This window comes from Acartia tonsa, chromosome 9 (genome assembly GCF_053477335.1).
Source record: "Acartia tonsa isolate MP-2025a chromosome 9, ASM5347733v1, whole genome shotgun sequence".
NCBI classification, from domain to species: Eukaryota; Metazoa; Arthropoda; class Copepoda; order Calanoida; family Acartiidae; genus Acartia; species Acartia tonsa.
In genome coordinates, this window is record NC_137268.1 from 37,000,251 (window position 1) to 37,024,484 (window position 24,234).

Sequence of the window (24,234 nt, forward strand, 5' to 3'; positions counted from 1 at the left end):
GGAATCTTCGCTAAAAATTTCAGCTGTCAATCTTAGATAGCAGCCGAGAAACTTGCTGACGAATGTACACAATGAATTACAAAGAGTAGTTTCGCTTCTAAAATGCAGACACATTGTAAATAAAAAGGACTTAAGAGAGTCTAGGAACGGGTTTTGAAAGTTGGTAATTGAATAAAAGCATTATAGAGTTGTACAATGTTTTTCTATATCCAATTCTTTTTTATAAATACCTACAGTACAATATTAGGATCAAGTCGCGAATACAACCCCAATGACAATAAACAAAATTACCCCCTTTGTTAGATTAAAATTATTGGTTGGAACTTTAAAATTAAAATTAAATAAAGTACCAACCAACGAATTAGATAACGTGGTTACAAAATTTTGAGTACCAGTATAATTTACAGTCGTCTTCCCTGGGAGGGAGGGGTGTGATCTTAATTGGGGTTAGGCCAAATACTTTTTGGGCCGGATACTTCTTTGACCGGATATCCCGCATTAGAAAGCAGTCTGATATCCGGTATCCGGATAGTTTCAATATCCGGTATACGGTCGGATATTGGGAATGGCCGGATATCCGGCCCACCCCTAATCTTAATTTGTAGTATATGGCTTTAATCAAAAGTAAAAATGACTGACATGATTAGCATTCTCATACGGTTTCGAAGCCGATGAATATCCGCTGAATTAGAACTGGATGTGACCCATACTGAAAAGTCATGAATCGTAGCAATTTAAAATAAAATAAAATCAGAAAAATAATACAAATTTTGTTGAATCGATGCTTTGGCCCCTTTAATCAGGACCACCAAAGCTTAAATTAATATTTCATTTTATTTTCCTTATTTATGTACAGACAACTGTACATATATGAATATTTATAATTCTATACAAATACAGATTACACAGATCATGTATACCTAGAATATACGCAAGTTTTGAGAGAAAATCGATATACTATTAGTTGGATGTTACACCAGATTTTCATGTACTCCGACAAAGTGATGATCGCAGCTGGCTAGAATATCGATATCCCTCCATTCATCCATCCCCTTTACCCAATCCCTCCCTTCCTATTAGATGAGCAAACTGACCAATAAATAAGGTCCATATTGGCAAGCTAAATTAACGACAAATTTTCCCCTTTCAAAATATCCACGTATGTCCTATATCCATTTCACTAAAGTACTGCATATGAAAGTAACATTTTTATTCAATTTTGCCTAAGACAATGGCCGATAAATTGGTGTAATTCCCCGATGATAATACACAAAATAAACCTTTATTTAAATTCTAATTAGTAATTAAAACCAATCAAAATTCAATAAAAAAGTCTCTAAAGTTGTTAAGCCAACCAATAAGAAAACGTTATTATAAAACTTAGGGGACTAGTGTAATAAACACTCAAATGTCTATTCCCTCCCCTGCGGGTTAACCAAAATTTTTATTAATATATACTGTACAAAATTGATCCTTAAATTATCCAATCATCATAAATACAAATGGATGTAGAATACGTCAATATTGACATGAGATAATTTATATAGTCAATTTAGGTTGCTAATATAGTCCACAGTTATAAGTCAATTCATTACTACATGGCCAGGGGAGGGGATGAGGTAAAAAGATTCAGTTTATCAGGGTATGCGAGAATTTTACACAATATCCACGTAAAATATATCCATTCAAACAGAATATTTATGAAAGATCAAAGAGTCATGTATGATAATCTTATTACCAAACAAATTAATTGAGTAGCCTCAATCAAAAAATCATAAAAGCGAAGCATTAAAACGGTAGGACACTTGAACATTAACATTAAATGAACGACAAAAGCTATATCCGTTCAAGACGGACGTACAAACGGACGTATGGACCGACCCTAATTATAGAAAACCTTTTTTTTAATAAGTGGTGTGAACTTTAATATGTATATAATTTCATAATACATTTCTAGATCCTTATATTAAAGAAGTAGGTTGTCATTGTGTTTATGTCTCTCTGTCTGTGCCGAAGGATCTCGCTAATAGTCATATATGATTCTAGTTAACAGTGTAGCTTCTCATTGTTTATAAATATATTCTGGGAAAGGATAACATCGCCCTCTGGAGCAACAATAACAATTTTGTTTAGACTTATCAATTGATATTTCTTCTTACTAAATTCTGAAAAGTAGTAATATTGGTCTGATGCTAGAGCTTCGCTTTTATGAATGTTTATCCTTGTTGCTATCCTTCTTAAAAGCGAAGCTTTTCTTTAATTAGGGTCGGTCCGTCCGTCACAAACGGATAGCCTTTTTCTTTAATTTAGGCATGTTAGAATTGTCCTATCGATTTCAAACTTTGCATGGTGATTCCTTTAGTAGTTAGGTACGATTTAGAAAACGTAGCAACTCTATAATCATAACAAGAATGTCCTTACGACCATTTTAAACATGTTGATTTTTTTCTTTTTTAACAACAAATTTTTATGTGATCTTATCATCCGTTTGATCTGATTTTTGATATATTAATTCCTGGGACAACAAAGTATAATGTTATAAGCGAAGCAACTCTATAATCAAGTCTTAAAAATGTAATTATGTCCATACACATTATCCTGTATCAAGCAGTTTTTTAACAAATTTACTTACAATTTTGCTTCGACTCTTATACATTTATATTTTGATTATTCAGTTCTGACACTATACAAGTGCTAATGTCTGTTTGTCCTACCGTTTCAGTGCTTCGCTTTTATGAATGTTGTTATCCTTGTTTCTCAATATCCTTGAGTATCTAGTCCATATTTGGACGAAAATAAGTTACATAATTGTAAATAACATCAGGGATCAAAAGGGATAAGACAATTGCCGTTAAATTGATGTTCATCCCCTATAATAAAACACCCTTCTGTAGATAACAATTAGTGGCTAAAACGTTTGGACCTTCAACTTAATGAACCAACTAATCAAATTCAATAAATGTCCCCAATGTTGTTAATCTAACAAATAAGAAAGGGCTATTAAAAACTTTAGGGACAGCCAAATGTCCCCTCCCTCCCTGAAAAAATATATCATCATTGCCTGCAGAAGATAAATTAATAATAATAACAAGGTCGATTAAGTTCAAGAGTAGCGAAGTTAATCGAAAAATATACATTTGAACATTTAGAGAGTTATAGAGAAATAAGGAAAGGAAGGGAAAGAAAAGGGAAATTTGAGTGATTTAAAGTTTGAGGAAAGCTGGGATCTAAAGGGATAAGACAATAAATTGATAAATTGATGTACATCACCAATTATGATACTCAAATTCACTCTTTCGGTATATAACATTTAAAGGTTCAAACGTTTGAAGGCCTAAATTAATGAACCAGCTAATCAAAATTTAATAAAAGTCCCCAAAGTTGTTAAGCCAACGAATAAGAATAACGTTATTATAAAACTTAAGGGAAGTGTAATAAACTAAACAGCACATTGTATAAAGACAGACAGGCAAGTACACAGACAGATGGACAGGAGGACAGACAAACACAAACTCTTATAGAGTAGCTAAGTAAAAAAAGATGTCAATTTAAAAAAGAGCTAATAATATATAAGAACCTGGATATAATTCATATTGATATTAGAATTAGACAAAAACCTTCAACAGCAGCCAAGAAAAATACGTTTTTCCCTTATATTAACTGACAGACGAAAAAATAGAGTAGCTTCGCTACTAAACAGTAAAAGGTTTGATATCTCATATCACATTCACGGATGTACAGACGCAAAGACATATAGATCAACCATAATAGAAAAGCTTCGATTTTAATAATTATCAATTTTCTGGTTGCACATATTTCATGTGAAGGGCATTAATATGTATTTAATTAAAAAATTATGGTCAAAGAATTACAAAAAATTTTGAGAACGCCCAAAATGTCACGTGTGACGTCATGAAAATTCATTTCTTCTTGGGGGTTTCCTTTTCCACTTCTCCTCTCATCCTTCCTTTTCAGATGTATTTTTATGACGTCACACGTGACATTTTAGGCTTTCTCAATTTTTAAAAAACTATCTTAACCCTTAACAGTCGGCCCCCTTGCCGCACCTTAATCGGTCGGAGAGGTCGGTTGAACGCCCCCCCCCCCCCCTATTATTTCAGTTCCTATTAGAGCTAGAGGGCTAAAAAAAATTTGTGGAAGTCCCCTGTTTGATAAATGGCTGTAATTTTCTTTTTTTTTTTAAGCTAGAAGAACAATTCTTTGCAGAAAACGTTGATCTTCCTGTAAATTTTATATTAGAAATATCAAAATATAAATTTCAGCGGCCGCAGCTGTACCTGGCAGCTGCCAGCCGCCGCAGTCGGCGGTCGGCGGGAAAACGACGGCGGATCTTTATGTAATAAATTTTAATACGTTATGTAGACATGTAAGAAAAGCTTAAGTTTAAAATTTGACGTCTCTAAGTCAAAAATTGCGGCCACAGGAGCCTTTTATAGATTTCTGGAGACCAGGAGGATCAGGACCTGCAGGATCATACCTGGAACCTGAAATTGACTTGAACACCTGTATTTAATATAAGGATGTACCCTATTATCTCAGTTCCTATTAAAGCTAGAGGGCTAATTTTTTTGTGCAAGTCCCCTGTTTGATAATGAATTTCCGATCTTAAGTAAGTTAAAGTCATTTTTTGCTTCCTTCATCCTTTTATTTAAGAACCTTTGTTTTAGGTCCTTTTTTACTTCACGTTTGACGTCATGAAAATTCATTTCTTTTTGGGTGTTTCCTTTCCCACTTCTCCTCTCAATTCCTTTTCAGACGTATTTTTATGACGTTCAACGCCCAAAAAATATTTTTGCTCTTTACCTGGATGACCCTGCCAGGTTTGTTGCTGGCATCCTATGCCCGCCAGGATGGAGATATTTAAAAAATTCCAACTCTCAGTTATGTTTTATGCCCATACTTAAAAGTCAAGCAATTTGGGCTTTTTATCTTTCACACACAGAAAATAAGATAGATTATAGAAAATAACAGTTGAACGCCCCCCCCCCCCCTGACCGTTAAGGGTTAACTATCTATGGCTAAACACTAGAATTGTATTGCTTGACAGGCTGTAATCTTTTCCAGTATGACTTCGAAACCGATTAATATCCATTGGATTAGAAGCGGTTTTCAGACATGCGGAAAAATCATGTATAGCATCATATTACAGACAATTTTACACGAATATTTTTATAACATAATATTAATACTAGTTTTGTTAACTAAATTTTGTTTTTATTGTAATATCCGCGGAAGACTGTGTATACTGTATATTAAGATGCGATAAATATAAACTATTCCAATACTCAAGCATTTATGGTTGCTTAATCTGTGGCTTTAAGCCGTTTTTCTTTGGTATTTATTGTCTACGGCTGTAGAATTTTGAAAATGCGATAAATTGTATTTCTTGACTGAGAACGATTGACTTATTAAATATCGAAATATTTTTTTAGTGTATTTATAAGAATCAAATTAAAAGTACTGGATAAGAATTCAATATTCATATAGCACTATCTCAAAAAAACTTTCCCATTATCTGATGTGCAGTTTTAAGTTGCGAAGCTACTCTATAATTCACGTTGTCTGTCCGTCAGTCTGTATTGTAGTATTGTGATTTTCTCAGCTGTCAACTATGATAGTCGTCTGATGTTTTTGTAGAAATTCTCGACAAAACTCAATCTGTCCTACTTTTGATTCCTGTGACTTCATAAAAATGAGGGATTGTCCATCTCTTTTTCAGGAGTTTTCTTTCCCACTTCTCCTCTCATCTCCCTCATTTTTACGACGTCACAGGAATCAAAAGCAGGACAGATTAGGCTTCGTCAAATTCTCTTTTATCCATTGAGCATCCAGTTTGTAATTTACTTTGTCCGTTGGTCTGTCAGTCTTGCTATAAAATATAAATATTAGAAAACATAGAAATATGTGAGAAAGGTTTCGTGATGTGATTAAAGGTTTCGTGATTCTTGATTTTAATAAAGGCTATTTAAATTTTCTTGTCTGTATTTCCATCAATGATTTTTGTGCTTCGCTACTTTTGGATGTTGTCATCCTTGTTTAAAAGTAAAGTTTTATTTAAGTACTTTCTTGGTGGAATGTCAGAATTATTTTTTTTTCCGTTGCAATTTTACTTGAATTTTCAATAATGTTAAAATAACTTTTACTTTGGACGTATGAATCTTTTAATTAATAGTTAGTTATCGCATTATATTCAGTTTTCCGCGGAAATTAAATTGAAAAAATTTAAACCATATTAAAACAAAGTATTGTTAGCCCCAAGGGAACCCAAGGACCCAGCTAACAAAACTGGTATTAATTTTATGATTTTATCTTAATATTAGTGGAAAATTGTCTGTAATACGATTCTATACATGATTTTTCACCATTGGCTGAGATCTAGTTCTAATCCAGTGGATATTAATCAGTTTCAAAGATATGCTGGAATAAAAATTACTTAACAAAAAATATCAAAATGTCAACATAAAATTGAAATATTTTTAAGGAAAAGTAACTAAAATTTATTTAAAATTTTATGTTTATACTCAGAAATGAACATTGATAAAATGTAAAATACAATTCTTTCAAAATTTTTGAGGTTTGATGTTTCACATTTAATTTAAAACTTAGGTACTAAATTCATTTCTAAAACAACATAAACTGATAAAAATTACGAGTTATTAAGATAAAGTCATGATGAATTTTACTCTATAAGTAATTTTGCCCGTCCGTAACGCTATTGGCGAAATCTGATTTTCTCTGCTGCTATTGAAGATACAAAGTTCATATTTTCAGTGAAGATTCCTATGACATATGTACACATATTCTATAAATTGTTTGTCTGTCTGTCTGTCTGTCATGCTTTTGACGACTTTAAAACCTAAATTTTACACGTTACACGTTGAATTTGAGCTTCGCATATTCTCTATCTTTCTTTTCTCTATTATGACACCTGAACATCTTCTTTATGACTTACTTTGTCCAATTGTCCTAGGAATAAGGTGCCAACAAGCGAAATAAACCTAAAATAATATTTGGGGGGCAGATGGAAAGGCCGTCAATTCTACTATGAGTTGTCCCCCAACGACAGCTGAAAACACTATTTTATTGTTAGTATAAGCTGCGATTGTACATTTCTTGATTTTTTGTGCTTCGCTACTTATTGATGTTGTCATTCTTGTTAAACTTATCCTTCAGTGCGATGGAAATCAAATGTTGTAATAGTTATTTCTCGTATTCATTCGAATCCGGAGGATAGGAACCGGTTCTCATCCATACGAAAAAACTATGTCTAGCATCGTATTATATCCAGCTTTCTACGAATATAAAAATGTACAATTATAAGATTAAAACGAGTTTTTTTTAGCCGGTGTCTTCGACACCTCGGGGCTAAAAAACTTGTTTTAATCTTATAATTGTACATTCTACATCCGGGGAAAGCCGTTTATAATACGATGCGAGAAATAACTATTATCGCATCGTATTATAATCAGCTTTCCGCGGATATAGAATGTACAGACATGCACAGTTATAAGATTAAAACCAGTTTTTTAGCCCCGAGGTGCCGAAGGCACCGGCTAAAAAACTGGTTTTAATCTTATGATTGTACATTTTTATATTCGTAGAAAGCTGGATATAATACGATGCTAGACATAGTTTTTTCGTATCGATGAGAACCGGTTCTTATCCACCGGATTCGAATGAATACAAGAAAGTGTTGTTCAACCCTTCTTGGGTATCCTCGCGAATTATACCTCATATAAAAGTAACAGGATGTCTACTATCTGTTTTGTGTGTCAGTTTGTATCTTAGAATCTCGCTAACCGTTGGACCGATATGCTTCTCCCTTACAATGAAGTTTGTTGTAGATCCAGGTGAGGGTGTCTTCAGAATAACCACCAGAAATAAATGTTATTCTTTTAAAAACTATAAAGTTGAGGGTCGACTTGCCCCCTTCCCTAAAGTGCCCCTAGAGACTGCTAGTTTAAATAAATATAAATTTTTAGATCCAATCAATGGAGATCCAGCGTCGTCAAGATATGGGAGATCAGTTCCAAGCAAAAGAAATAAAGTTATCCCAAATAACTTTGGTTATTGTAGGAGGTATGTACAATTTAATCTTATCAATAGTAATAGGAAGTTATTGTGTGCCTGTTTTTTAGGACGTTTATGTTTAGTACAGAGCAAAAGAAATCAGGAAATCTAAAAAAAACTTTGTACTTTATATTGGTATAAAACTTTGGGTACTATCAAAATTTGGTTGGTTGGTTTAGATTAGCATTTTTCAAACTTTTCAACAATCTACAAAAGGGGTAATTTTATCATTTATAATTATCATTGAGGATGTACATCAATTTATCGCCCATTGTCTTATCCCTTAAGATCCCAGAAAATGCATAACTTATTTATTGTTGTAACTTGTTGTACTGTACATCATATAATTGTTTTTTAATGGATATATTATTACTTGGATGTTACACCAGATATTCATGTTCTCTAGTAAATGTATATATTATTACTTGGATATTACACCAGATTTTCATGTTCTCTAGTAAATGGATATATTATTACTTGGATGTTACACCAGATTTTCATGTTCTCTAATAAAGTGAAATTTACAGCGGGCTAACAATCTATCCACTCCTTCCCCTCTTCTTTTTGAAAAAACGAACCGACCAATAAATGAGTTATTAACTTAAATTGACGAAAATTTTTCCCCAGTCATAATATCCATGTTTATATAAATCCAATGTGTTATAATATACACAATTACAATGGAGTATACATGTAATTGAAATAAATGATGTATAAAAGTACAACCAATAAGTGCATGTATAAAAGTAAGGATGCCAAAATATAAATAAATAAAAATGCATAGGGGTATTCTTTTTTTAGCCAGCGGCTAGTATCACTTTATCAGAGTACATAAAAATCTGGTGCAACATCTAAGTAATAATAGATATCATATGTAATAGGGGTGAAGCAATTCAAGCCCTATTTGGCGAAGTCCAGCGAAAGAGCCTAAGAGATATTGGGTTAGGTAGAAAATGGGTATGGATGATTGGGAAATGCTGTCCAGAGAGGAGTTTTTAAATAGCTTAAAATGATGATACACTGCCCCCCCCCAAAAAAAAAGAGTATGGGGCCCCCCATACTCTTTTTTACTCCCCTCAACCCCCATCTCTTTTTAGAGGCAGAGAATAGGGAAACGGAGAAGGGAGGTGGAGACAAGGAGCAAGGGATTTGAACAGCGAGAAAAAGGGATAGTCAACCGTGCCGTCTTATATTCTTGCCAAGCAGGCAGGCGTGTCGGGCCAGTTTCTTGCGACGGGCAGGCAAGCGTGCTGGGACACATTATATGTTGATTGGGAAAGAGAAAAGGGAGATGAATGCAAGGAGCAAGCGATATACACAGGGAGAAAAGGGGAAGGTGTCATTAATACTAGCAATGGTTGCCAACTAAAAATGAAAATGATATTTCTAATATTTTTTATAATCCTTCTAGCTTTCTTTTACTATTATATCTTACGAGTAATATTTTAATACCACATCCTTTTACATTATTAGAAAAATGTAATTTCTAGTTGGCAACTGTTGAATGCTTATCCTTTTTCTCCCTATTCATATCCCTTGCTCCTTGTTCACACCTCCCTCTTCGATTTCCCTATTGTCTGCCTTTAAAAGAGAGGTGGGGGAGTGGGGAGTAAAAAAGAGTATGGGGGGGCCCCCATACTCTTTTTTGAGGGAGGCCGTGTGTTCTCATTTTAAGCTATTTAAAAACTCATCAGAGAGTTTTTAAATAGCTTAAAATGAGAATACATGGCCTCCCCCAAAAAAGAGTATTGGGCCCCCCCCCCATACTCTTTTTCACTCCCCACTCCCCCACCTCTCTTTTAAAGACAGACAAGAATATGAGACGGCACGTGTGACTATCCCTTTTCTCGCTGTTCAAATCCCTTGCTCCTTGTCTCCACCTCCCTTCTCCGTTTCCCTATTCTCTGCCTCTAAAAAGAGATGGGGGGTTGAGGGGAGTAAAAAAGAGTATGAGGGCCCCCATACTCTTTTTTTTTGGGGGGGGGGCCGTGTATTCTTATTTTAAGCTATTTAAAAACTCCTCTCTGATTTCTTATCGGGAGTGGCTAGGAGCGAAGCATGCTCTAGGAAGCGACAGTCTGTCCGACTACCACACATACATCTATTGAAGCGCTAGGAGACAGAGATAAGAGGAGCAAAATTAATCAACACGCCAATATTTAAATATGTGACTCTTAAAACCAAATTTATAACCTGCAAAAAAGTAAATTTTTTCTTCATTGTCTTATTTCTGTTTTCCAGAACTTATAAGTACAGAAATACGTTTGTAATTTGATGTCATTGCGTAAATGAAATAAAACAAGGTTGACAACTTCCACAAAAGCGTAGCTATCAAATATATAGGGTTGATTCAAAATACAGGATACTGCAACAGGAAATAATCTAATTTTAGGATTTAATTATCGAGATGCTTCGCTTACAATATTTTACCTTGTTGTCCAAGGAATCATTACTTTATATACTAGATGAATAGGATAATTATATCCTACACAATTTTTTGTCAAAAAAAGTTAAAAAGTAGCATGATTTAGACTTACGGACTTGCTGGTATCTATTATAGAGTTCTACGCTACCCTAATCGTACCTATAGTAATCACCGTACAAAGTTTGAAATCTATGTGACATTCTAACATAAACATAACTAAAAGAGCTAACCGTTACGGACCGACCATAATTATAGAAAAGCTTCACCTTTAAAAAGATTATCTACCTTTGTCTCTTTTTAAACACATGCAGGGGCTGCTATTTAGCCAATTTATTCCATTTGAAATTGCCGAAAATTAAATATTTTGTTGGAGTAAAGTTGGAGTAAAACTTGTTTTTTGGTGTAACTGAAAGGGAAGAAGATAAGAAGGGGAGAAAAAAGGGAAGGGGGTTGAGGGGAAAATTTCACTTAGAATTGTTTGTCAGAATCGCATTCCCTTTTCCCTGCTTTACACTAGTTGTAATCTACAGAAAAGGGGTATTTTTGTGTTTCATCATTGGGGACGTACATCAATTTATCTGCCATTGTTTTATCCCTGACAAACACCTTCTCAACACTTAACCTGTGCACGCCACTAGATAATTTGGTGAACAATTTGATGTATTGTATCTGATATCCAGTAGACCACTTTTGTATGCAAGTTTAAAAGTAAAAAAGTCCTTAAAACTTCTTTTTATAAACAAAAATGTAGATGGACTGGACACCCTGTAAATTTTATATAAGGAAAAACTTTCAGAAAGCCTTTTAAAAACCCTAGAAAAATCGCATATGCACTGTACTGTACAAATGCGGACCCCAAATTAACCTCTCACCAGCGTGTATTGTTTCAAAAACATGTACTGTACAAATTCGGACCCTAAATTAACAGCTCACCAGAGTGTATTGTTTCAAAAATATATACTGTACAGATTCGGACCCTAAATTAACCGCTCACCAGTATGTAATGTTACAGCAATGTACTGTATAAATTCGAACCCTAATTTAACCCCCCACCAGAGTGTAAGGTTACAAAAATATACACTGTACAAAATTTGACCATGGTTTAACCTCTCACCAGCGTGTATTGTTTCAAAAACATGTACTGTACAGATTCGGACCCAAAATTAACAGCTCACCATAGTGTATTGTTTCAAAAATATATTCTGCACAGATTCGGACCCTAAATTTACCGCTCACCAGTGTGTAATGTTACAAAAATATATACTGTACAGATTCGGACCCTAAATTAACCGCTCACCAGTGTGTAATGTTACAAAAATATGTACTGTACATTTACAAATTCGGACCTTGATTTTACCGCTCACCAACGTGTTAACAAAAATATGTACTGTACGGATTCGGGCCCTAAATTAATCTTCCACCAGCGTATATTATTACAAATTGATTCTGTTGCAGACAATATTATTACACCATTATTACAGCGACAATGGATAATTGAATAAAATAAAAAATGTAAATAATTGTATGTTAGCATATATTTTGTTCTAAAATTTTAAGTATATCCTTGAATAGTATCCTGTATTTCAGCAGTTGTGCAACAAATTTACTCTAAATTTTCTTTGGACTAATACTTATATAATTTTCTGCTTATTCAGTTCTGACATACTCCAAGTGTTATTGCTCATATGTCCTACCGTTTCAGAGTTCCGCTTTTATGGATGTTGTCATCCTTGTTTTTATATATTTTTAGTTTTCATAATCTGTCATACAGCCCGTTGGATTCCAAACGCCTGGGAACTCAGGATAGAAAGTAATGATCAGGTCAGAAAGATAGCAAGAAAAGATAGAGAGTGGGATAGCTAGAAATGATCACGTGTGGTAGCTAGAAAGATGGATAGAAAGTAATGATGAAATTAAAGATATCTAGAAAATATAGATAGATAGAGAGTGGGATAGCTAGAAATGATCACGTGTGGTAGCTAGAGAGAAGGATAGAAAGTAATGATCAGGTCATAAAGATAGCTAGAAAAAGATAGAAAAATCAGGTAAAGATAGAAAATTAGGTGGGATAGCTAGAAATGATCACGTGTGGTAGCTAGAGAGAGGGATAGAAAATATTTTCTCGTATTTATTCGAATCCGGTGGATAGGAACCGGTTCTCATCCATACGAAAAAACTATGTCTAGCATCGTATTATATCCAGCTTTAAGATACGATGCGAGAAATAACTATTAATTGATTGTTTAATTAGAAAAACAATAAATAGATAAAGAGTGGAATAACTAGAAATGATCACGCGTAAGAGAGATAGATAGTAATGGTATGATTTTAAAAATAGCTTAAATCCTAGGCTTAATCTTTAAAAAATTCGCCGGATGTCCTTCTGTTTAAGTTCTGTCATTTGAAACGTTTCGGGGGATTTTCTCGGCTACCTTTAAGATAAAACTTATTATCTCCCTCCCACACGTCCAATATGTGTGAAATTTGATTTGTAGTTGCTGTTATACATTTGGGGGAAGTAGGAGTTGTAGATTAGATTAAATGTAATTGTCCTTTCAATTCCTCCATCTTTTTTTGTGTTTTTATCTACGTAATCAATATAATATTGAATAATTTATTATATCCTGACACTTTTTTACGGCGGCGTCTACCAACTCATAAAAGTTGCACGTCTCCCGAGTTTTTAAGTAGCGAAGCTACTCTATAATTTTAAATGTCCGCCCGTCTGGAACTGTATGGGGAAAATGTGAATTTCTCTGCTGATATTCAAGATAAAGGGTTGAAATTTGTTGTGATGATTCCCTGAACGCGCATCCTAAATAAATTCATGCTGTCTGTCTGTCGGTTATGCTTTGACGTTTTATGTAGGCTAAATTCTATGTCATCGGCAGTTAAAGCCACATCTACTCAACATTTTACTATATCTGTCTTTCTGTCATGCTATTTTTAAGCTGCATATAATCTTACCATATGTTTAGCTGTTCTTCTTGATTTTGCAATTGATAGCTACGCTTCTTATAGGTTGTTGTCATCCTTGTTTGTCAATTGAGAGCTTTTACGGACAAAGTTTGTTATAGAGCAGATTTTTAGTTCTCATGACAAAATAAGAGAGACGAAGACCTAACTGCATAACTTTTGTGTCACTTTTGATTCCTGTGACGTTATAAAATGAGGAAGATAAGAGAAGAAGTGGGAAAGAAAACATCTAAAAAAGAGATGGAGAATATGACGTCAAAAGTTGTGCAAAAGTTATGCAGTTTGGTCTTCGTCAATAAGAGAGAATATGCTAAACCTCAAAGAAAATCACGACACTTTTAAAAATAATAAGGTACGTTGAAACACGACCGACAGACAGACGGACAAAACAAAGTAAAGATTAGATGTGCGTGTGTAATCTTCACAAAAAAATTCAGCTTTCTATTTTAAATGGCAGCTGATAAAATCACATTTCTCCCATAGCGTTACGGGATGACGGACGAACAGACAAAGATTTTTATAGCGCCTCATAAGGCTTAAAAAGTAACTCAACAAAGTGTCTCAAAAAACAGCCATGTAACGTCATAAAAATGATGGACATGAGAGGAGAAGTGGAAAAGAGACCCCTTAAAAAAGAAATGGATAATCCCTCGTTTTTATGACGTCACATGGCTGATTTTTGAGACACTTTGTCCAGTTACCCTAAAAATAAATATTATATTGTTTAGCTCGACTGGCCCAACTGGATCCAATACCTGACCTCAATATCTCATCTGCTGACAGTGTTCAGCTCCTCTGTCAACTATTATATCTACTCTTATAAACAGGTAACATTTCATCTTTAGGAGCGCAGATACTCTATTATTAGGGTCTGTAAGTATGTCAATTTTGACTACATATTTCTTTTAATGCCAATTTTAAGAATTTTGATTTCATATAGTTTTAGATTTAAGACGCTATTTATATTCTTAATATCCTTTCCAGTATGACTCCGCAACCGATTAATATCCGCTGGAAAAGTCATGCATTGCAATGTTCTACAGACGATCATCCACTAATATTCCTCGTAGCTAACAAAACTGTTTTTAATCTTATGATTTTTAATATCTATATCTGCGGAAAGCTGTCTATAATACAATTAAACAACTATTACGTTTTTTTTAAAATTGATGTTGCAGAGCTACTTACAATGTAAGTCTTACATATTGATTTGGTCCAATGGTCATATTATTGTTATTATGTTATTACATGCAGTTTGACATTTAAAAGGCATTTGATTGATGAAAATATTTCTTTATAAAGCCACTAGTTTCTTTATAAAGACGTTTATTTCAATGGTTTATTACTTGTATGTTGCACCAGATTTTTATGTACTCTGAAAAAAATATGCTCTTGGCTGGCACTTTATCCCATCCCCTTACCTCCTACTTAAAGAACGAACTGACCAATAAATGAGTTCTATATTAGCAAGCTAAATTGACTAAATTTTCCCCACAATTATTTTGTAGAAGAATAATCCAGACAGGGGATCAGGAAATTTAAGTGTTTACTCTAATATTACTCTATTATTTTCTAGAAGAATAATCCAGACAGGGGATCAGGAAATAAAAATGTGTTTACTATATTAATACTATATTAATTTCTAAAATAATTTCCCAGACAGAGGTTCAGAAAACGGAAGTGTTTACTCTATTGATACTCTATTGTTTTCTAGAAGAATAATCCAGACAGAGGTTTAAGAAATGGAAGTGTTTACTCTCTTAATACTCTATTTTTTTCTAGAAGAATAATCTAAACAGAGGTTTAAGAAATGGAAGTGTTTACTCTATTAATACTCTATTATTTTCTAGAAGAATTATTCAGACAGGGGGTTGGGAAATGGAAGTGTTTACTCTATTAATACTCTATTAATTTCTAGAAGAATAATCTAGACAGGGGATCTGGAAATTTAAGTGTTTACTCTAATATTACTCTATTATTTTCTAGAAGAATAATTCAGACAGAGGTTTAGGAAATGGAAGTGTTTACTCTATTAATTTCTAGAAGAATAATCCAGACAGAGGTTCCGGAAATGGAAGTGTTTACTCTATTAATACTCTATTAATTTCTAGAAGAATAATCCAGACAGAGGTTCCGGAAATGGAAGTGTTTACTTTATTAATACTCTATTAATTTCTAGAAGAATAATCCAGACAGGGGATCAGAAAATGGAAGTGTTTACTCTATTAATTTCTAGAACAATAATCCAGACAGAGGATCAGGAAATGGAAGTGTTTACTTATTATTTCTAGATCAATAATCCAGACAGAGGATCAGGAAATGGAAGTGTTTACTTATTATTTCTAGAAGAATAATCCAGACAGAGGTTCAGGAAATAGAAGAGTTTTACTCTAATATTACTCTATTGTTTTCTAGAAGAACAATCCAGACAGGGGATCAGGAAATGGAAGTGTTTACTCTATCAGAGAGGTAACTTTTTAAATTAAACAAATATTATTAAGTCGGTTAGATATTTGATCTATTTTGGCGGAGGGTACCTCTATTCTCCCAAGAAAATTTGCTACGAAAGAAAATCTTATTTAATTTAAAACTAAAATGGTATCCTTATATAAGAGTAACAGGTTCTCTGTGTCTGTTTGTACCGAAGGATCTCGCTAACCACTGAACCGATACGGTTTTCCTTTACAATGTAGCTTTTCAGAGGTACTGGGAAAGATTATATTTAGTTATGTTAGGGGAAAGTACTACCTCCACACCAAAAACTAGAATAAAAATAAGAGGTTCAAATAATTGAAAAAATTAATTATTAATAATTAATGAAGGATCAAACCGGAGCTATCCCTAATTATTTATATTTAAGGATCAAACCTGAGCTATCCCTAATTACTTATATTTAAGGATCAAACCGGAGCTATCCCTAATTATTCATATTTAAGGATCAAACCGGAGCTATCCCTAATTATTTATATTTAAGAATCAAACTGGAGCTATCCCTAATTATTTATATTTAAGGATCAAACTGGAGCTATACCCCTACGAAGAATATCTTCTCTCCAATATCTACACCAAGCTTCATACACACCTTAAGAACATATTTAATAATTTATAATCTATTTTCCAGTATGGCTTAAGAACCGATTAATATCTGCTGGATGATAACCGGTTCTAAGGCATACTGAAAAATCATAAATGGCATCGTATTACAGACAATTTTCCATGAATATTTAAATAAAAATAACAAAATTAATACCAGTTTTGATATCCCGGGCATTCGGCCTCATGGGACTAACAAAAATTGTTTTATTCTAATAATTTTTCATTTTAATATCCACGAAAAGCTGTCTATAATACGATGCGATTAATAACTATTCTAGTATGGCTTCAAAACCGATCAATATCTGCTGGATTAGAACAGGTTCTCAGCCAAACTGAAAAATTATGTATAGTATCGTATTACAGACAATTTCCTTCAAATATTCGAGACTTCGGCCCCCAGGGGCTTACAAAACTGAGTTAAATAAAATATTTTTTCATCTTGATATCTGCGAAAAGCTATCTATAATACTATGCGATAAATAACTATTGTATGATTGTAAAACTTTAATAAGGAGAGAAATAGGCTATATGGTAGTGATAGTTGATCGTAGCGAAGCTCCTCTATAATCTGGACGTGCAATTATGCCCATATGATTTGTCATTACACGAATTGCATGGTTGAATTAACTTCAACTTATTTCTGGTTTTCTAGCCCTTGTGGGGACTTCAAATCCTGTGTGGCCATGGGAAACTTTTATAAAATTTACTTAACCTAACTTAACCTGAAATAACAACCCAAAAATTTTTTCTTCAAAAAGTTTGTTTGTGTTTCAAGGAAAGCACAATTGTTATTCTTTTTAAAAGAAGGTGTATCAACTTTTTTTTTATAGCTAGCCGGTTCTTTTAGTAAGTAGTAGATGTAATTTTTTTCATAGAATTCAGATATGCAATCGGTTTTTTTGTAGACCTCTTATTTTTTAAGTAATTTAAGTTTTTTAAAAAAATAATTAAGTCGGTTTTAAGGTACTAAAACGCAACAAAATAAAAGAAGAAAATGGCCAGTAAGAACAAAAATAGTAAGATCTTTAATTTGACACCTTACTTTTAAAATTCTGTTGAGTAATTATTGAAAAAATCTATTTTTTTAACCTCGGTTTAATAAAAACTTTAGACCTAAATATTTTCTCAAACAGACATAAAAAACATGGGTTCATATATACCTTTAGAATCAGAAAAATATTACGAATCCATTGTAAGCAAAATTGAAAAAAAGTAAAAAAATAAAAAAATTTAAAAATGGCCAATTGTATTTTTTGTTCTGGCAACACTATCGTCTTCCCTTTTTTACCCCCTCTTTACCCCCTCTATACCCCCTTCCCATTTTTATACTCAATTCAAAAGTTAAGACGTTGCCTGTACAATATAATATGATATTTTCATATAATTCCTTTTATTGTAGTTTATATACTATATTGTAAACTTTTTTTTTCAATTTTGCTTACAATGGATTCGTAATATTTTTCTGATTCTAAAGGTATATATGAACCCATATTTTTTTACTTGTGAAATGATAAAATTGAGTTCAAAGTTTTTATTCTCGTGGGTTTAAAAAAATCGATTTTTTCAATAATTACCTGACAGAATTGAAAAAGTAAGGTGTCAAATTAAAGATCTTACTATTTTTGTTCATAATGGCCATTTTCTTTCTTTTTTTTGTTGCATTTTAGTACCTTAAAATCGACTTAATTTTTTTTTTTTTTAAACTTAAATTACTTAAAAAATAAGAGGTCTACAAAAAAACCGATTGCATATCTGAATTCTATGAAAAATTTTACATCTACTACTTACTAAAAGAACCGGCTAGCTATAAAAAAAAAGTTGATACAACTTCTTTTAAAAATATCATGAAAGAATAGAATTTTTGTATTTTTCCTTACTTGTATTGAATTAAATTATTGTTATTTTGACTCTAATCATCGTTGTTAGTAATATTCCAATTTCTTAAAATTAAGTTTTCGTAAATTAACTGTAAAGCCTTAAATACTCTGTAAAACAGCATTTGACCCAATAAATTATCAAATATTTTTTTTATATAAAAGAAAAACAACATATATTTTATATATATTTTAGTATGGCTTCGAAACCGATTAATATTACGTATTACGGACAATTTTCCACTAATATTAAAATTGATATCTCAAAATTAATACCAGTTTTGTTAGCCGTGGCCTTTGGCGCCTCGAGGCCAACAAAACTGGTTTCAATCTTTTAATTCTTTTCATAATTTTTCATTTTAATATCCATGGAAAGCTGTCTATAATACGATGCGATAAATAACTGTTTCGAATAGCACAAACTAAACAAACTATATCTAATTTGGCGCATTAAGTAAAATTGGAATATTGTAAAAAAAAAAAATTTAAAATATGTAAATACCCTTTCTATTTCGATGGAAAATTTCTATAAAATTTGCGAAAAAGTTAAACTTTTCAAATGTTCAGCTAGCATGTTAAAAAGTTAAGGCATATTACCACTTACAAAATTTCATTTAAAAACCAGACATAATCGATAGTAAAGGGAGGTTGGCTAAACTTTATAGAACAAACCTTGCGACAAATGTATATTCACAAATGAAATAGTGTCTTGATTTGGTGTCAATTAAAAATAATGACCAAAATATGTAACTTTTTTTCATGGCTCAGCAGCCGCGGGTCTACCGCGCGTCAACCGCGCGTAAGACTGAGTAAAATCAGAACATTAGAACTTTAAAAATCAGCTGGATGTTAAAACATGTTTGGATGTTTTTAATTTTTTACTTATAGGAGATTTTTAAAAATTTTGAAAGGTTGAATTTCCTGAGGCTTACTAACAGCTGTTGCCTAGCTGCCGAGCCCTGATTCTTATGTAATGTCTTTCATATAATGTAAATATTTTTTAAAGCATATTTAATGTACTATTTAATGGTCTCATTTGCAGGAAGGGGCGTGACAATGGCAACTAATAAGTTTATCTGTATAATCACCATTGGGGATGTAAATAATTTTATTGTCCATTGTCTTATCTCTTGAAACCCCTGCATGTTTTTTATATGACATAACAACAGGAAGGAGGAGGGGGGGGGGGGCTAAAGGTATCCCACCAAAATTTTATTGGGGTTACTATAGCACCCCCAACTTTTGTTAGGGAGGATTACCTTACCGCAATCAGAGTTGGATTCTTAAAAAAAAATTAGGGTCACTTGGTCACTTGGTGAGGCAAAATTATTTTTGCGAAAAATCCACCAAAATCGCATAAGAATTTACAAAAAATAAATAAAATCATTAAAGGGTTATTAACATATGATTTCTTTTCATTTTTGTAGATTTTTATATTATTTTGGAGGATTTTTCACAAAAATAGTTTTGCCTCACTAAGTGACCCTGATTTTTAAAAAAGAATCCACCTTAGCTATCCTTAATACCTTACGATAAATATATTTTCATTGAATAAATTAATATTTTGTAATTGTATTTTTGTGAAATAAACCATTCTAAATGCATCTTATTTTATAAAAAATTTTTCTATATTTATGGTCGGTCCGTGCGTAATAAATGTACAATTTAGAAAGTGTAGCAACTCTTTAATCATTATCATTTCAAACAAATTCACAGTGGGATCAAATGACAAATACTTGGACATTAAGAGTAGACAAAAGTAAACTTCAATATTTAGGCTTGTATTTGAAGAACTGATGTAATTTCTTTTGCTTTAACTAGGAAATAACTTAAATTTTGCTCTTGTTAACTTCTAATTTGCATTTGGTAAGTACGTCAGGCTGTTTTGGAGGAGCGTAGCTACCCTATTTTTAAAGATCTATAAACTTTCATAACTTTAGTTAGGATAGGAATATTTTAACAAAATCAACGTCTTTGTAAATATTTCTTCAATTCAAACAATGTTTGTGATAAAGAATATAGCGTCAGGTGCATCCAGTTAGAGTACCGGCATTTTTAGGTAGGCCCAGAATAAGTAGTATTATCCTCTTAGAAATTTTTTTTCGATTTTGAAAATTTGAGTACCCCTCCCCCCATTAGCAAACCATGAACTCTGGCCGCAGTGCTTGGCTCCCAAGCCGCAGCACTTGGCCCCCTTGCCTGCCTAGCTGCAGCGCTCGGCTCCCTAGCCTAAAACCTAACCTAACCTAACATAGTTGTTCGTTGTTGTCATGGGGGGGGGGGGTTACTCAAATTTTCAAAATTGAAAAAAAAAATTCTATGAGGATAATGCTGAATGAGTAAAATAGGACTCTTATAAGGCATGTTTTCAAATAATTTTTTTTACAGATATAAACAACAATAACATAATTTTCAAAATACTTTTGATTTTGTGCTAATACCTTTATTCTAAGTGAAGTTACGTTCTTATTAATTTTGTATAAGAATATACACATAATTACTTATATTATTTTCTCTGTCAAACGCATATTACTCTCTCTCTCTCTCTCACGCATATATAAGGTTTTTTGCAATTATTATAAAAAATCCCCAAAATTAAATTTCTGTTTGACCAAAACCGGTTGTAAATACAAAATTATTTAGAAAACATGACATTTAGCAAATTTAATTGCTAAAATAAAAGGATTTAAAAGTCATCTTTATTTAACGACTCCTTATCCCTAAAATGTCCATTAAAAACGTGAGAACGGCAAAAATAATTAAAAATCACGCCATCGGCGGAAAATATCGGCGAAACGGTTCGCCGGAGGCAAATGATACAGAATTTTAAAAAGTTTTAAAATATTGCAGATATGACTTTAAGCTCTAACGAAGGAAAATTTGGAATTAACAAGAACAAAATTGTTCAAACCATGCAATGTAAAATGCTCAATTACTCAAAAACGGCTGGGAGGGCGCACATAATGAAAACTTTTTTATACACAATACATGTTGTATATTGATATTATTATTGCAAAAAGTGCGCCCTCCTGGCCGTTTTTGGTTAAAATGGAGAAAACTGATTTTTTGGGATTAAAAATATTTATATTTTTAGTGAAATTTTCTCACAAAATGTCAATTTACACCCCCAAAGTAATATCTTTCCAAAAAAAAAATTTTTAATTAGACATTTGTACAGGTATTTGAAAAGTACCTCAATCAAAAATTATTTTCATATGCTGAATATAAATGTATTTTTTGGTCCTTTGAAAAAGTTGAGTAAAAAAATCTGGAAAATCATGAAAACTGACAAGAAGTTTTTCACTACCTTTTTTAAAAATGGCATAAATCCGCCAAAAATTAATATTTTTTAAGAATTTCTTTTCAAGCTGTCTACTTACAGCCATTATTAGTTTCTAGGATAGATAAAAGTCGATTTTAAATTATTTGGATGTCCTGATTTTTGTCAAAAGATCCCACTGTAAATTTTTAGGGTTTTATTGGATTTTAATGGGAGTGGGGTGTTAATACCTATCTCAAAACTTCTCAAGGTAAAATTTTATGAAAGGGGAGAGGGTACAAGATATTTCAAATAATGGGGACGGGGGGGGGGGGTGCCTACCCCTCTACTCTGTATTTGTTAATGGTAATGTTCTCTTTTATGGATGATGTCATCCTTGTTTTCCTTAAGATTTGCATTTCCGTAATTTTGAGATTTTATAAACCTATTCAATAAAATTGCATTTTTATTCTCAAAATAATTCGCTTCAATTGGCTTCAAAGGGTTTTAGAATTCCTTAAGAAGATATCTTTATTAATCAATGATGACAACATCCATAAAAGCGAAGATTTAAAATCCAACAATCAAACATTAATAATTGTAGAGTGTCAGAACAGAATATAAATTTAATATAAAAACTAAACAAAATTGGGGTATAGTCGACGCTTTCGTGGCAACGCACTTTAAAGGGCGATTTTTCGTATTTTTCACAGTAGCTTTTCTCCTATTTCTAGCACATGCGTGGGGCTCTAACCCTGCGGGGCCAATTGCCTTACCCTGCAGGGCAATTACCTAACCCAATATAATCTAACCTAACCAAAAATAACGTGTAAAAAGCCATTTTAAAAATACGACGAATCGCCCCTTAAGGGGCGTTGCCACGAAAGGGACTATTCCCAAAAACTGTACTGAAATTAGTTGCAAAATTGCTTAAACACAGACTATTGTTGAAGGTCATAGTAACATTTTAGTATTGAGATACTTTGATTATAATATTGTACCTTGTTGTCATAGGGATAATTATTACAAAAATCAGTTGAATAAGATGATTAGGTATACGTTTAAATAAAAAAATCAACATGTTATATTTTGGACTTTCTGGTAATTAGGCTATTTATTACACTAGTCCCAAAAGTTTTAAAACAATCTTTTCTTATTTGTTGGCTTAAGAACTTTGGGAACTTTTATCGAATTTGATAGGTTGGTTAAGTTGAGAGTCCAAACGTTTCAACCACTAATTGTAATCTACACAAAGGGTAATTTTGTGTATCATCAATGGGGATGTACATCAATTTATCAGACATTGTCTTATCCCTTTAGATCCCAATTGAAAGGAGTTAACATGCCACTTGTACAGATGCTACGCAGATGAGAATGAATAAATATCTGCAATAAAAACTGAATTTTAGATAATCCAAATATTTTAAAATCTCATGTATTCAAAGTACAAAGCAAGTAGGAAAAAGAAAACTTACACCACCACTGCATGCGGGAAAATGTGAGTAAAAAAAGGAAGTTTATTTTCAAAATTAGCAAGGATTTTTGGAACTTTGATACAACAAACGTGTCCCAACTTTTGTGATTTAAATAAAATAGCTAGTCGGTGCTTTTAGTAAGTAGTAGATGTAAAATGACATGAAATCGTTTTCTTTTTGTAGACCTCTTCTTTTTGAAGTAATTTAAGTTTTTTCTAAAAATTAAGTTGGTTTTAAGGTACTAAAACGCATCCAAAAAAATGCCGTTATGAACAAAAATAGTAAGATCTTTAATTTGAAACCTTACTTTTTTAATTCAGTTGAGTAATTATTGAGAAAAAAATCTATTTTGTTGAACCCCGTTGACTCAAAACTTTGAACTTTAGGAGCTTTTCACGAATGGGTTAAAAAAAATTACAAAAGTTAGGACACATTCTTTGTAACAAAAATATTAACTTTTAAATGGAAAAGATTCTTTAACAATTTAGAATTAGCTAAATTAGATCGTTTTTAGCCTATTTTTAAAAGCGATCTTATAAGAAAATTGTCTTTTCATCCGTCTGAAGCTTACGATCTTTGGTAACCGCTGAACCAATTGGGTATTGCATAGAATATACCAACTGATCATAAAAATGGTTTTAATCTAATTTATAAGGAGCAAGAACACCCGCCTTAGAAAAAAATACCCCCAAAAATAAATTGGAGGGTGATGCCTCCAGGGCGAAGGAAGTGCATATTTTTTTTATCAATGTTTGTAGCGAAGTATCTTTCTAACCGCTGAACCAATATGGTTCTCCTTCACTGTGAAGCTTCCAGCTATAGGGAAAGTTGATAACTATTTTTTTGGGTGGAGGGGGGGTACATTCACCCTCCCTCTACTCATCTAGGAGTACATCCTTTTAACCGATATGGAGGAAGAGGACGTTGGCTGTTTATACTAGTCCCCAAAGTTTAATGATAACGTTTTTCTATTCGTTGGCTTAACAATCATTGAACTTGATTGGTTCACTGAGTTGAACGTTTCAACCACTATTCACA

At 32.7% G+C, this 24,234-nt stretch overlaps 1 protein-coding gene across 1 annotated transcript; it reads left to right on the plus strand.

The window, feature by feature from the left end:
• The first annotated feature begins 8,007 nt into the window (after positions 1–8,007).
• On the plus strand, positions 8,008–16,681 carry LOC145327862 (uncharacterized). Its single transcript, XM_080171396.1, has 5 exons — positions 8,008–8,100; positions 12,267–12,337; positions 14,221–14,319; positions 15,908–15,961; positions 16,505–16,681. Exons 1-5 carry the CDS (start codon positions 8,013–8,015, stop codon positions 16,577–16,579), a joined length of 387 nt encoding a protein of 128 aa, XP_080027522.1. The 5' UTR covers positions 8,008–8,012; the 3' UTR covers positions 16,580–16,681.
• The last annotated feature ends 7,553 nt before the right edge of the window (positions 16,682–24,234 follow it).